The 15,075-nt window shown below is 37.3% G+C and overlaps 1 protein-coding gene and 1 long non-coding RNA gene across 4 annotated transcripts in view; one reads left to right on the top strand and one right to left on the bottom strand.

Annotated features, from left to right (window-relative positions):
• Positions 1–12,634, top strand: part of PTPN12 (protein tyrosine phosphatase non-receptor type 12) — a 90,296-nt gene extending 77,662 nt beyond the window's left edge. For 2 of the 3 annotated variants that reach the window (XM_032873277.1, XM_032873279.1), the window contains 6 exons: positions 1,757–2,733; positions 6,853–6,930; positions 7,827–7,894; positions 8,710–8,740; positions 11,439–11,546; positions 11,779–12,634. In XM_032873277.1, coding sequence (XP_032729168.1) covers positions 1,757–2,733; positions 6,853–6,930; positions 7,827–7,894; positions 8,710–8,740; positions 11,439–11,546; positions 11,779–11,840 — 1,324 coding nt within the window. In that variant the 3' untranslated portion in view covers positions 11,841–12,634. The remainder of the gene's footprint in view (positions 1–1,756; positions 2,734–6,852; positions 6,931–7,826; positions 7,895–8,709; positions 8,741–11,438; positions 11,547–11,778) is intronic. The other variant, XM_032873278.1, reaches the window with a different exon arrangement.
• Positions 12,635–12,711: 77 nt separating this feature from the next.
• Positions 12,712–15,075, bottom strand: part of LOC116876888 — a 51,877-nt gene continuing 49,513 nt past the window's right edge. Inside the window, exon 3 of the long non-coding RNA XR_004384483.1 lies at positions 12,712–13,022. This is a non-coding gene — a long non-coding RNA (uncharacterized LOC116876888). The remainder of the gene's footprint in view (positions 13,023–15,075) is intronic.

Below are 15,075 nucleotides of genomic sequence, written 5' to 3'. Positions count from 1 at the left end.
GTCAACAAAATTGTAGAAAGCACATGACCATTGAAAAGGGACTTAACAGAGAAAGCTAAAACTTGCTTTCCTGTAGGTGGGGGAAACCAGTAAGAACCAACATGATTTTCCAAAGAACCCCCAGAAAAGCTCAGAAATTGGAAGGCCTTAAGGCTGGTGTGTAGGATGGGACTAAAAACAAGAAGAGTATTTAAGTACTCTATAGAGTGTTTCGAGTATTAATGAGTTCATGATACCAGCTTCCTTACATTAAATTGAGCAAAGGACTGCTTCTCCTTAAATCATTTGGGCACACAGGAAGGATTTACTCTGGAGCAGTTGAACCAGGGAGTCTCTGGATTCAAGGACATCAGGTCCAGGTGATGGTGGGGTTTGTAGTGCCTTACTGAAAATAGGAATAAGTATGCTGAATGGTCAGATCCTCCAGCTCCCTTGCTGCCAGATTGCTGGTGGGAGAGAATCTCCCTCTGGAAGAACTAACCAACCCCTCAGTTTCACTAATCCTCTTCACTCTGATGACTCGGACTCAGATGAGAGAAACTCTGATGGTGCTGTGACCACGAATAAAACTAATATTTCAACAGCAAGTGCCACGGTTTCTGCTGCCACTAGTACTGAAAGCATAATAATTAACCAACCCAAGAGATGAAATGTGTACTTATACATGGTTGTGGCCCACCAGTGATTTGCAAGGGCGGTACTCAGTTACCATGCAGTTAGATGACAACTAAGCCACAAGCCTCAAGCCCTCCCCCTTACATAATATGTAGACATCTTCCAGTCATTTTTAATACTCCATTCTTTTTTTTCCCAAAGATTTTATTTCTTTATTTGAGAGAGAGCAAGAGAGTGAACGAGTGGAGGTGGGGTGGGGCAGAGAAGAGAGGGAGAAGCAGATTCCCTGTTGAATGGGGAGCCCGATGTGGGGCTTGATCCCAGGACCCTGAGATCATGACCTGAGCTGAAGGCAGACACTTAACTGACTGAGCCACCCAGGCAGTTCTGCCTCCTATATATAGTTCTTAAGAAGCAACTGAGGATATGGCCACCAAAACAAGGAAGTGGAACTAGAAAAACTAAGATGGGACCTGGAAAACAGAAGGGACTGACACAGGAAAGAAATCAGCTCTGTGGTGACCTAGGTCGTCAGTGGTACACACCGGAACACAGGGCCCAAGGATCTAAGAGGAACATCTGTGGTATTGATAGTTACCTAGTGTGCTTGATTGACCAGTTAAATGGAGGTGTACAAATCTGTTAGAAAGTTCAAAGAAGGGCTGAATTACTGATGATACATAGAGAACTAAGCCATCTGAAACCCAAGACAATTAAGAAAAACAGGAAGTTGTGTAAGAAAATATAGGAAATCATGGTGTCATATGTAAGAATATCTGTAGTCATAAGATTGAATTAAATGTTACAATAGAACAGTATTGAGAAGATGGAAAAGATACACAGTAGGAAGACAATGGAGAATGTGTGAGGGAGATCAAGAAATAGCAATTTATGCATTTTGAAATATTTTGAAATTATGGAAATGAATCTTAGAAGCAGCTATTTAAGAAAGCTGAAAGTTCATGTCTCTGGATAGCGGAAGGGCTGTGGGGAGACTGCTGTTTTTCATTAAAATTCTTGTATTTGTAAACAGTGTACATGTATTACCTTATTAACCATTAAGTTTTGTTTGACAGTTTATAATGTTTTATTCATAAAGGGATGAATATTCTTATTACACTCTTTTCTTACTGTTTTCCAGTTGCCTTGTAGAAGGGGATGCCAAGGAAGAAATACTTCAGCCACCAGAACCTCATCCAGTGCCACCCATCTTGACACCTTCTCCCCCTTCAGCTTTTCCAACAGTCACTACTGTGTGGCAGGACAATGATAGATACCATCCAAAGCCAGTGTTGCATATGGTTTCATCAGAACAACATTCAACAGACCTCAACAGAAACTATAACAAATCAGCAGATCTTCCAGGGAAAAATGAATCAGCTGGTGAACAGATGGATAAAAAATTGGAGCGAAATTTAAGTTTTGAGATTAAGAAGGTCCCCCTCCAAGAAGGACCAAAAAGTTTTGATGGGAACACACTTTTGAATAGGGGACATGCCATTAAAATTAAATCGACTCCACCTTGTATAGGTGATAAAATCTCTAAGTCACAGGAATTGAGTTCAGGGGATCTAAAAGTTGATGATGTTTCTCAGAATTCTTGTGTGGACTGCAGTGCAACACAGTCGAATAAAGTTCCACGTACTCCACCAGAAGAATCACAGAAGAATTCGTGCACACCTCCAAGGCCAGACCGCTTGCCTCTTGATGAGAAAGGACATGTAACATGGTCATTTCATGGACCTGAAAAGACCCTACCCAGGCCTGATTCATCAGAAGGCAAATCCTCAGATATCCACTGTCAAGCAGTGAAAACTGTGAGTCTAACACCGAGCCCCGCAACACCAGCTGAGACCCAGGATCTTGCAGATCATCCCAACAGTCCGCCTCTATTCAGAGCACCCCTCAGTTTCACTAATCCTCTTCACTCTGATGACTCGGACTCAGATGAGAGAAACTCTGATGGTGCTGTGACCACGAATAAAACTAATATTTCAACAGCAAGTGCCACGGTTTCTGCTGCCACTAGTACTGAAAGCATTTCTACAAGGAAAGTATTGCCATTGTCCATTGCTAGACATGATATAGCAGGAACAATACATTCAGGTGCTGAAAAAGGTAATAATAACAGTATCTAACACTTAAATATTTTTATTCTGTGCCAGTCACTGTTCTAAGCACTTATCTATATTAATTATGTTCTATTCCACATTTCACTCTAGTACCTACAGCAGAATTTCAGTATCTTACATATTTTTTTTAAAAGTAAGCTTTTGTATATTGTTTCCTTAATTTGGTTAATTGAATCACTAGTTTTTGTGTTTCCCAGGTATTTCAGTTGATGTAACTGAAAATTTTTGTGCTTTTTTTTTTTCCTTCCTGTGTTACAGTTTTTAGTATTTTCTGTGGGGTCAGAGATTTAGCTCACTGAATAATTAGAAATCCTTTGGGGAAGATAGAATGGCTTAAAGTAACAGTGACACAAATAATGTGGGATGGCTTGACTGGCCATTTAATTTCATCCACGTTTATCACAAATACTGGTTAATCATCTTTTTCTGCTTGTTTAACTACAAAACACCTTTTAAAACAATTCTCTTCACAAAATACTTGCAAATGAAGCTACTTTCAACTCTGAGATTAACCCAGAAGCAAAATTGCAACTACTTAGCAGATTACAGGAAATTTAATTTAGTCAGTAGTGAATGTGATATATCCTCCTTATCTAAGTCACTGCTACTATTATTTAATTAATGACTCTCTTTTTAAACTGTCTTAGGTTTTCAAGGTAATACGTACATTTGGTTCCCAAGATGTATTGTTGGTTGTTGAAACTCATCCTTAATCTACTAAAAAAATCCTGGCTGCCTTCTTAAATAGGCCATAAAGTTGAGAGCAAATGTAATAAACACGAAAGCTATTACGGGTAGATTGATTATCAGTGGTCATTTACTTGTCAGTGAACTTTGGTCTTGACTTACATAGGTTGGTATTTACAAAGTGCGGGCAAAGTAAGTACTGTGAACTTGAAAGATAACTTCGTTTTTCTATTTCTTACCTTATAAGTACCACTCATACTATGGTGCCTTTATTTCCCTCAGCTCCCACATACTGTGTTTTTTAATCTTGAGAATGTATCTGGTAGAGTATGGAGAATCTAAGGTAGTTTCTTAAATTTACAGGATTCTCTGTAGTCTTGATTCTTCTCTGTGTGTGTGTGTGTGTGTGTGTGTGTGTGTGTGTGTTTTAAGATTTTATTTATTCATTCCAGAGAGAGAGTGGAGGTGAGGGAGAAGCAGTAGGAAAGGGACAAGCAGACTCCATGCTGAGTACAGAGCCCAGTGCAGGGCTCCATTTCAGGTCCCCAAGATCACAACCCAAGCTGAAGCGAAGCGTCAGACACTTAACTGACTGAGCCACCCAGGCGCCCCTCTTCTGGATCTTCAGAAGATGATGGTTACCGCCATAAATACTACTTTACCAGTTAGCCATAATTTAAAATTGTTAATATCTTTTTCTTCCTCCACTTCGGAGTTTGAAAAATAACTGCCAAGGTACAACTATGCAAGAAAATGAGTTGAAATTTTTCATTTTAGGCTTTTGTAGCATGTCAGGCATGCATCTCGTACCTAGGAAATATATTTCTTTAAACCATTCGTGGAAATAGAATTTGGTGTGAGGACAGAAAGGATATGCTCATAAAAAGTTATTACTACCTGATGAGTCTTTCTGTGATAACAGAAGGAGTTCCTTTAAAATACAAAATACTATGTAAGGAGAGTTGGAATCATCCTGCTGTATACCACCTCACTTGTATTCTCTCCATTTTATTTGTATGCCAAGGCAAAGATAGCTATAAATGTGATTTGTGGTTTCCTTTTGCCCTATTCTAACTATGCTAAATGGGTTTGGTATTAACTGAAAATTTTCCTGTGTAAGTATTCCATGCTATGACTTGACAACAAGTAGTCCTATTTTTAATGTTTAGTTATTTGCTTTACAGATGAATCACTAGCATAAGAATTAGGTTTTTGTTTGCTTGTTCTAGAACTTGTTAGGGAGTTAAACAGAATAATTTTGTTTTGATTCCTTAAACACCCTTTTGTGTAGTTTACTGCCTGACAAAAATTCCTGGCTGTGAATTCTTATTTTAATATTGACTCAGGCCTCCTGAAAGATTTCTCCAACTTGGCTACACTAAGTCCCCATTCAGTGTATGATTTGCAAAAAGCCTGTGTAAAATATGCAGTCTCTGGTTGGATACCCTCTAAAACAGAAGTTTATAACATAGGAAAGGCGATCCCGAAATCCAAGGAAAAACATGGAGCTGAGAAGCAAGAGCCATAGTTAGAAAATAAAAGCCTTTAAGAATAAAGATAGTCATGAGAAAAAGAAATACAAAGTTTCTGGAAAGATACCTGATATTTGATGTAAACTAAGCAAGACTACTCTTCCTGATTTATTCACTTTATTATGAAATGGCACAATGCGAGTTTATGCATCCCTTTCTTCCAGCAGCCGTCCCTTCAGTTGTGAGCTCTTAGTAATATAAAGGCAAGGGAAGAATGGTGATGGCTCTAATTATTACCACTGGATAAGGTGGATTGTTCTATAGTGGCTTAACTTTATATGCAGGAGAGAGTTCTAGTTCCAGTGATGGACTGTGTGTAAAGTAATGAGCTAGAATTCTTTTCTCAGCAGGATCCAGAAGCTGTATTTTCTTTGGTCTTTAGTTAAATAAATGTAGGAAGGAGAAGAGCAATCCTGCCTAGCTCATGCTAGTTGAAACTTGAAAAGCCTTTGCTGATTTTTCAGTCTCTTTAATACAAAGCCTGTCAGATATGGTTAAATAGCAAAGTACCATGGCAAGATTGTTCATTTTTTAAAGAGAATAGTTGTTGGGCCCAGACAAAAGAATAGAGGATTCTTATATTTCCCTTTCCTCACTCCATCCTTTCTAAACTGAGAATCCATACACAGAATTATATCCTCACATTTCCTTTCTCTGCCTCCAGTGAAACCTCAAAAAATCTAATACAGGGACACCTGGGTGCCTCAGTTGGTTAAGTGGCTGCCTTCAGCTCAGGCCATGATCCCAGAATCCTGGGATCAAGCCTACGTCCGGCTCTCTGCTCAGCTGGAAGCCTGCTTCTCCCTCTCCCTCTGCCTGTTGCTCCCCCCCGATTGTGTGCACGTGCTCTTTCTCAAATAACTAAATAAAATCTTTTAAAAAGAAATCTAATATAGTCTATGTTATAAGTTAACTGATGAGACTCACTTAGTGCATTATCTTTTCCAAGAGTGATTTTGTTTTTATTGGTGAAAAGCTTTAATATGATGTCAGTCAGTATTCTCAGAGTAGGTCATATGCCACTGTTCAGAAGATTTTAGGCATTAAATAAAAGAACATTCAAAAAAGTTTAATAGTTCTGTGTATATTAGAAAAATAACACTTCAAATTTGGTATTTGTCGTTACTGTTTAAAATATGACCCGAGGGGCACCTGGGTGGCTCAGTGGGTTAAAGCCTCTGCCTTCGGCTGGGGTCATGATCCCAGTGTCCTGGGATCGAGCCCCACATCGGGCTGTCTGCTCTGCAGGGAGCCTGCTTCCTCCTCTCTCTCTCTCTCTCTGCCTGCCTCTCTGCCTACTTCTGATCTCTGTCAAATAAATAAATAAGATCTTTAAAAAAAAAATGACCCGAAAAATTAATAAAATGTGACCAAAGGACATAGTTAAGTTAAAAATGAGTGGGATTTAAAAAGTAAATAGGACAGATGGTGGTATGTAATATGGCACAATTCGTGAAAGGAATTAAGCAATTGATTCCAGTTTGGGAAACACTGGCTTAAGTCAAATGACCAAAGCTTTCCTTCATGGAACCAAAACATCATCTGAAAACCCTTGCTTTCTACTGAAAACTGCATTCCAACTCAGAGGGCAGAGTGAGTAACATCTGCAGGGTGTCCAAAAAGTCAGGAGAGAGTGCAGCAGTGATGGGAGTTCATTTGTTCATTAAGCTTTTGTTCATTAAGCTTCATAATTCTTGATAGCGAGTCAGGTAGTAAGGATTTCTTGTTTGTTTTTTGCTTTTTTAAAAACTGGCTTTCTTAGATACTTGTGGAATTGATTTTTAGCATGTCAGAGTTTTCTTTTTTAGATAACAGATTGATTCTTTAATGAATTAATATTATTTAACAAGTTTATAATTGTCTGAATCTTAATGTATTTAATATAGATGTTGATGTTAGTGAAGATTCACCTCCTCCGCTACCTGAAAGAACTCCTGAATCTTTTGTATTAGCAAGTGAACATAGTGAGTGTCTTTTCTGCTTTTTACATACTTCATACCATAATAATAAAATCCAAAAAACATGGCTGATTTTAGTCTAGTTGCTGCTGAATTGCATAATAAAATTCAAGAGGTTTGAATTGAATTGATACTGACAAATGTTTTTAATTCCTTATATGAAAAAAACTTTATTTTTTTAAATATTTGAAAATTATATTTTTAATTTGCAAGATTGCTAAAATGTTACTTAAATTTAGTTAAACTCAGTACAGTTGTATTTGCAAGTTGGTGTCTTTTCATTCACTAAATATAGCACTTATTTATGAAAAGGCATTAATTGCCTCACTGGGTGCCATTTTAGGTAAGTAAATATTTAAACTGGGTTGTAGGTGGGCATCAGTTCAGTTGGTGTGAATTGAGGGAGATGTTAGGCCACCTGAGTATTAGTGAGAACTGGGAGAAAGTGATACTATTTCAAAGCCTTGATAATATATTTCTCCTCTGTCTCTTCTTAAAAAAGAGTACAGAAACAGCTTTAATGTGTTTACAGTGTCTCATGCTTAGTGGGGTCCTCCCGAGTCTTATCTGAGTTATATTTTACCAATATTTTATTAATTTCAGCTGATTTCAAGAATGTTAAAAACCCTGAAGCCATATACTTCAGTACTACTAAATGAGTTCATCTAAGTCTGTTACATGTGTAGATTACAATGAGCTTATTTATAGTAACATAATAAACTCGGATGACTGAATTCCTTTAACTAAATTTTAAGAAAGGAAACCTAAAGGGATTTTCTTGAATTAATAGATAAGAGAATATTTTATGGAAGTGAGTTTCTAAAATAGAGGGACTATTTGTGTCTTTAGTGCAAGAAATTTAAGAATTAAGCATGTTAATTGTAAGATTTCATTTTTCTCAGATACACCTGTGAGATCGGAATGGAGTGAACTTCAAAGTCAGGAACAGTCTGAACAAAAAATACCCGAAGTGAGTCCTTTTGGGATTGGAACAGCTACTTACTCAGTATTTTTGTTCTTTTGTTATTTTATCTTAGTTTGTTACAGAAACTGTCACCTTAAGACCATTAAATATAATTTTTGATCCTGACTTCAGAGTGTCATTTTCTAGACTGTTTCTGAAATTTCTAAATTATGCCATGTTTTAAATCATTTTGGAGGTGTGACTAGAACAGGAGTTCATTTTCAGGGTCATTAATACTTTCTTAGATGTTCCCTCCCACTAACACCAGTACGTTGTCCCATCCTTTGGTTTGTCTGGTCACAAGACATTTCCTTTCACATTCAGGAAATGTTTGGTAGCTAAATATATTAGTCATGGGAAATAGCATTTTTCATCAACATTAATATTTTCCATATTTCCCCCATATTATAATGTCTCCCAAATTAGGGTACATCTTACAGTTGATTAAGAAACATAATATACTTGGCACATAAAATAGTGGTAACCTATATTAATGATGTTATATCTTATGATATCATAATTTGATGAATATGGTAGAGGACTGGCAAAATGGAGTTGTATCGTCCTTTGTGTATTAGCTCCTGCATTTTCCGTTTCATCTAGAAGGAAAAAGTAGTTCCCCTGTCTTTCTCATCTCAGTATAAAATACCATAACATTTAAAAATTTTAAGCCTAATTGAAAACACCATTGTTTTCTTTCCCTTTGACAGTGAGAATTTTAGTAGATCTTGATTTCTTGGGATATATACTCAGACCAGATTTTTTCTTATTTGTTATAAAAGGGATATATTGTAATAGCTATTAAAATATCTTCCTTTTAGGGCTTGATACCCTCTGGCACTGAAAAATGTGGTAAGTTAGATTTTGTTCCTTTTTGTTATAGATTATATAGATTAATCTTCATAAAATAGCACGTCTCATGGTGTACTGAACCTGAACTATGTAGTATAATTCTTCTAAATTAATTACTGTCTCAGATATTATTAATCTGGAAAGTAACATTTATAATTGGTAGTTACAGGCTAATGGAGAAAATTTTATTTTAAAAATATTTTTTCTATGTTTTAATTTCTTTTGCTTATAAAAACACTTAGAATCTAGATCTGACTGTGATTTGAATAAATGTCCCAAATTCATCTAGATTATTGAATGAGGTCCCTAGAAATCAGTTGTTTGGAATTCTTCCTTTTAGCACTTGGCATCCGTGAAGACCAGTAAGATTATGAGGCTCAGCCCGATGTTATAATCCCAAATTAGAAAATTTTTCTGCCATATTTCTTATATTATCATGGTAAAATATATTAAGTTATTATTATTAATTCCTATAAATCAGTGCCATGAAAGCAGCTCATCAGACAGCCTAGCCTGTATAGTTCCCCCAATTCATCAGTCATCTCTGCCCTTGCCCTCCCTTCTGCTTTAGCTGGCCGCTCCCTGCATCTCTGCTTAATGGGGCTCCATTCCCTCTCATAAATTCTTATTACTCTTTGTCTCCTTTTCTGGGGCAACATATCATAAGGAAAGAACAGAAGCTTTAGAGTCAAGCCTCACCTGGTTTGCAATTTCATTTTTACCATTTTACTTACTGTGTGACTTAGGCCAAGTCACCTCATCTTAGCCCTGTTTGTTGTTGTTGTTGTTTTTCCTCTGAGAAATGGAGGTAATAATTGCACCTACCTGAGAGCATTGTTGTGGGAAGTTAATCGATCACATTCATGGAATATCAGCACTGTGCTTGTCACAGGATAGGCACTCAAACGGAAGCCAGGCTATTACTGTTACTGTCTTTATTCTGTTACTTCTGATATTGCTGGATCCCTTTGTCCTTTATTTCTTAATGTATGCTAACTCCTTTCTGAATTCTCTAGTCCATCTAGACACTGTCCTCCATTACTCTAGTCACACTCTAAATTATCCTCCACTTTCTTGCTCTTAACTCCCATACCATTTTATTTTATCCCTTGAAACTCCTCAGTGCTGCTGGGGAACACCACTCCGTTTTACAGATTGAGCCTGCAGTTCTGGATCTACATCCATAGTTGGGCCTTTAGCTTTGCTTTATCTTACATGTTCTGGTTGGTATCCTTTCTGTTTTCCTTGAATTTTCTAAATCTTTAATTTCTTCTGGGCAACCCTCTCAGGTCCCCTCCCTCGTCGGGAACTTTGTACTATCCCTCAATAAACTTTGCTTTGCTGCCCACCAAAAATAAAATAAAATAAAATAAAATCATCAGTCCTACTCTTACTCAATAGATGACCTTTTACTTCACTGAGAAAATCGAGGCCTTTTGACTAGATCCTCATTTCTTTCTAGAAGTCAGTCCTGAAACCACTGGTTTCATCGCCATGCATCTCCTCTCTGTCCCCACTGCACTGTACATCATTTTACTATCAAACTTAACACACCAGGGGCGCCTGGGTGGCTCAGTTGGTTGGGTGACTGCCTTCGGCTCAGGTCATGACCCCGGAGTCGCGGGATCGAGTCCCACATCAGGCTCTCTGCTTACCAGGGAGTCTGCTTTTCCCACTGACATCTCTCCTCTCATGGTCTCTCCCTCTCTTAAATAAATAAATAAAATATTTAAAAAAAAAAACAACTTAGCACACAAGTACAATGATAATGTGCTTGTCAGTCTCCTACTAGACTAGGCCTCAGCTTGTTTTTGTTCTGACCTTGAGCTGAATTAATTAATTCTTAGGTTTTTGAAGAGTTGTTTAGGGGTCTCTGGCTGGCTCAGCTGGTAGAGCATGGGACTCTTGATCTCAGGATCATGAATTCAAGCTCCACTTCGGGTTTAGAGCTTACTTTAAAAAAAAAAAAACCAAGTTGTTTAAAAACAAAGAAACAAGCAAAAATGAAGACTATGTGACAGAGACTGTACATGGCTTGCAAAGCCTAAAATAGTTATTCTCTATAGCCCTTTAAAAAAAAAATGTTTGGTGACTCTTGTCTAAACTATAAGCACTTAAGGACAAGGAACTTACATTCCTCAGTCTGTATCCCAGGTTTCCGTAAAAGTTTCTTCAACAAAATTTCTTTTGTTATTAATCTTAGGCATTGGTAATTAAATAAGTAAACTAAAATTTAAGTGCTGTAAAACTTTCAAAGAAAATAATTACGGTTAGAAACCAGTAGTCCAGAAAAAAAAACAAAAAGCCAGTAGTTCATTAATTAACTATGAACTTGATTGTCATTGATTTCCATATAAGGCATTTCACTTGCAATTTTTGCCTTCAGACATTGGTACATAGTATAACTACCTTAAGGAAATATGAAATGGCAAGATTGAGATTTATTAAATACGAGCGTAAGGAGAATCCATACGTTGCAGAACAACTCACAGAAGATTTCTGTGTACCCCTAGGAACCCGTAACACATTTTCTTGTGTTCACTACCATTGCATTTGTATGTATCTGGGCCTCTGAAATTATGATACTCGAGAGAAAACTTGCTCTTTTAAATTAATACAGACATTAAAACACTTAGAGGATTCTACATACGATGCTGCAAATGATGGTGATCAACAACGGCTTTATTTTGCATTCTAGGTCATCCAGCAGGAGGTGCTCACACAGAGGCTTGTACAGAATGTCCACCTATTTTCAGTAACAAGAAAGATCAAATTTCAGAAAGTCCAACAGAGGCCACAGATATTGGTAATTTGTTTACTAAATAAGTTTAAAACTTTAGTTCTCTAGTTAATGCTGGCAAAAATGAGAAAAGGTTATTTGCCATCATGTCACGCTGTCCTGAAGGCCAAGCTTATCAGACTTTTTGCCATGATTCATTCAGGTTCTTAAGCGAACTACCCAAAGCAAATTAAGAGTTTTTAGTAAATGAAAATACATTTCCAGACACTGACCAGTTACTCTGGTGTTTTGATTACAGGTTTTCGTAATCGCTGTGGGAAACCCAAAGGACCAAGAGAACCACCTTCAGAATGGACATGATTCAGGGAGCTAAAAGACACTTTAAATTATACTGGAAAATTCAGGTGCCACTGAAAGCCAGATTTATAGTATTCCATCTTAAAAATGTGGGACTAACAGCAGTGTAGATTGTTACCTTAGTATTCTTTGTTGCTGGGACCATCTACCTGCCTTATACTACACTTAGGAAAAAGTATTACATATGGTTTATTTTGTAACTTCAAGTATTATTGCCTTAATGTCTCTTAACCCTGTTACACGCTGCTTGTAGACATGTTAATATAGTAATACTTTTATGATAAATTGAGTTTAAGGACTACTCTTTTGCTAATGTTTTATCATGTATGCATTATTTTGTATATGTACAGGGCAAGTAGGTATATAATTTGATAAAGTTGCAGTCATAAAATATTATTAACAGAAGATGTAAGAAATTCTGCATGGTCTAAATCTTTGTGTACCTTATTTGTAAATTATTTGCCCTGAAGTTTTAGAAAATAGTTTCTGAATTTTAAAGTTGCTGGATTCATGCAGCCAGCTTTGCAGGTTATCAGAGATCAAAGATTGTAATAATAATACATTTTGTAAATTGTAAGCAAAAAGTTATTTTTATATTATATACTGTCTAATTGTCCTCCTAATTGTCCTTGTTTTCATCTAGTCATGGAGATTCAGTAAGTGCCTTTGAACAATATTGAATTCTCTTAGCTCGTGTGTGTTACTTTAATATTTGAACTCAAGTGAGATTAGCAGACTGATATCAAAATACATGTATGTTTCAGGATATTTGACCTGCATTAAAAAAGCAAAAACAATTTTACCGTGTCTACTTGTCTCGGTTTTTCATTCCTCATTCCTAGGAAATTAGAGTTAGTATCCACCTTCCTACTGGCTCAGCCTTGAAGTCATGAGTGTGAATGGGGTTTAAACTTAAGTAAAGAGTAGGGAGCACCGTCTGCAAAATCATGGCTTCACCATTTTAATATTTCTACTAATGTTAATATTTATCCTTAAGTCAGCCCTAGGCAGCCTTCTCGTTATTGCCTACTAAGATAAAATAAAACACCAAGCAAAGAGACATGAGGCTAGGAAAGGGAAACTGGTTTCTTCCCACTCCACAATGGAGCATGGCTCCCATCCATAAGTCTCAAGGTTGAATTCTGACACCAGGAATTGAAGTTAATGGACGTCTGTATTTTCCCTCTGTATATAAAAGAAAGAAGAAATTATGAGACTAAAGTGAGACAGAGTGACCTTATATGAATAGGATTACTGTGGAAGAGAAAATAATACTATAATTTCTTGTCAGTTTTTCTTTAAGCTCAATGGTCTTCATGTTCGTTCCTTCGAATCTCCCATTTCCCCCGTATATTTTGGTCATAAGGAAATGTGAATACAGTGGACCCTTGACATTCACGAGACACAGACACCTCTGTAGCATATCATTTTCCTAAAAATCTTTAAACTGAAATAGAGTGTAACTTAAAAAAAAATTTAGCTCCTCCATACACTGGATGATTTGTGTAATATGGTACTAAAATCATTCACAAACATTTTTTTGTTAGGAAGCAGTTGCTTGGAACATCTTCATTGAAAAATAACATGTATTCAGAAGAGTGCAAAAATCATATTAATCATCACAAAGTTTACACACATGTGTGAGTGTGACCACCATCTAGGTTGAGCAACAGAATGGGATCAGCCACTGAGAAGCTTTCCCCTTGGACTTCCGAGATTTGTTTGTTGTCCCGTGAGTAGCGGTTACTTATTTTTCATTGCTATAGAACTTTGCATCGTATGCATGTACCCCAGGGTACGCATTCTGCTATTAATAGACATTTTGTAATTCCTGGTTTGGGAATATTACAAACTATGCTACTCTGAACAATTTTTTTTTTTTTTTTTTGTACAGACAGAGATCACAAGTAGGCAGAGAAGCAGGCAGAGAGAGAGGGAGGAAGCAGGCTCCCCGCTGAGCAGAGAGCCCGATGCGGGGCTCGATCTCAGGACCCTGGGATCATGACCTGGCAGACGCTTAACGACTGAGCCACCCAGGCACCCCTGGTAATTCTTTTGTATCTGAGTTAAATCACTGCCAAATTCATCCTGCCTCTTTATCTAAAACTTACACCTTGTATAGCTGAGGCTACAAAGGCCTTTAAATCTTTAAATCTTTCTATTTCCATAATAATCAGGTTAGCTTTCCTTTGGAAGCAATTTTTCATAAATAGTACATTTCACTCTAGTACTTTCTACTTTATGGATGTTTTCTCTATATATTGATAAACAGCAATAAAGTCAATAGTTCTAGGTCCGTTCTGAGCCAGCCTCAGTCTTTAGCTAAGTAACTTAAGTGTAACAGCCTCAGGTAGGACCTGAGGGAAATCAGGTCCTGAGGGACAGGAGGGAAATCACAATCTGTGTTCTAAATCCCTGGTCACTTAAAGTTGTTGAAACTGAAGGTTAAATTCTTGAATGTGAAGAGTTTACTGCATATCAGTTTGTCCTTTTATCTTCTCAGACTGAATTTACAAATAAGTAGAGAATCAAGTTCTTATTCCTATTTGAGTAACTAGATGGATATGAGGGAAAGGGAGGGTATCTTGGTTCCCAGAATTCTGGTTGGGAAAGGGAAAATCTCAATTTGAAATATGTTGAGTTTGAGATAACCCCCAGAGCACCCAGGAGGTGATGTTTAGTCCATAGGCAGACTTGAAGTTCAATAAGAAGTGCCCAGACTATGGGGCGCCTGGGTGGCTCAGTCGATTAAGTGTCTGCCTTCGGCTCAGGTCATGATCTCAGGATCCTGGGATCGAGCCCCGCACCAGGCTCTCTGTTCAGCAGGGAGCCTGCTTCCCCCTCTCTCTCTGCCTGGCTCTTTGCCTACCTGTAATCTCCCTCTTTCTGTCAAATAAATAAATAAAATCTTAAAAAAAGACATGTCCAGACTAGAGATCAATCATAGGAAATTAACCCAGCCAGGAATGAAACCATGAGAGCACAAAAACCCCAGGAGATTGATATTTAAATGAATTTTTGTAGTAATATTGTAAATCTTCACGTTTCTGTTTGTTGAAACTTGATTTAGGTTAAACATGGGCACTATCCCCCACCTTGGTGAATGGTGTCTTCATTCTCCCATTACCCATACTAGTCATCTAGTACCGCATTTATCTGTCAATGTACTTAGACCTGCTCTACTAACCTAGCCCCTTGAGAGAAATGAACATGATATTCAGTGAAAATGTTGGTATAT

Source organism: Lontra canadensis, unplaced genomic scaffold (genome assembly GCF_010015895.1).
Source record: "Lontra canadensis isolate GAN:19392208 unplaced genomic scaffold, GSC_riverotter_1.0 scaffold48, whole genome shotgun sequence".
Taxonomy (NCBI): Eukaryota; Metazoa; Chordata; class Mammalia; order Carnivora; family Mustelidae; genus Lontra; species Lontra canadensis.
Note: the sequence above shows the minus strand (reverse complement) of the source record. Positions and strands in the feature narration are given on the sequence as shown.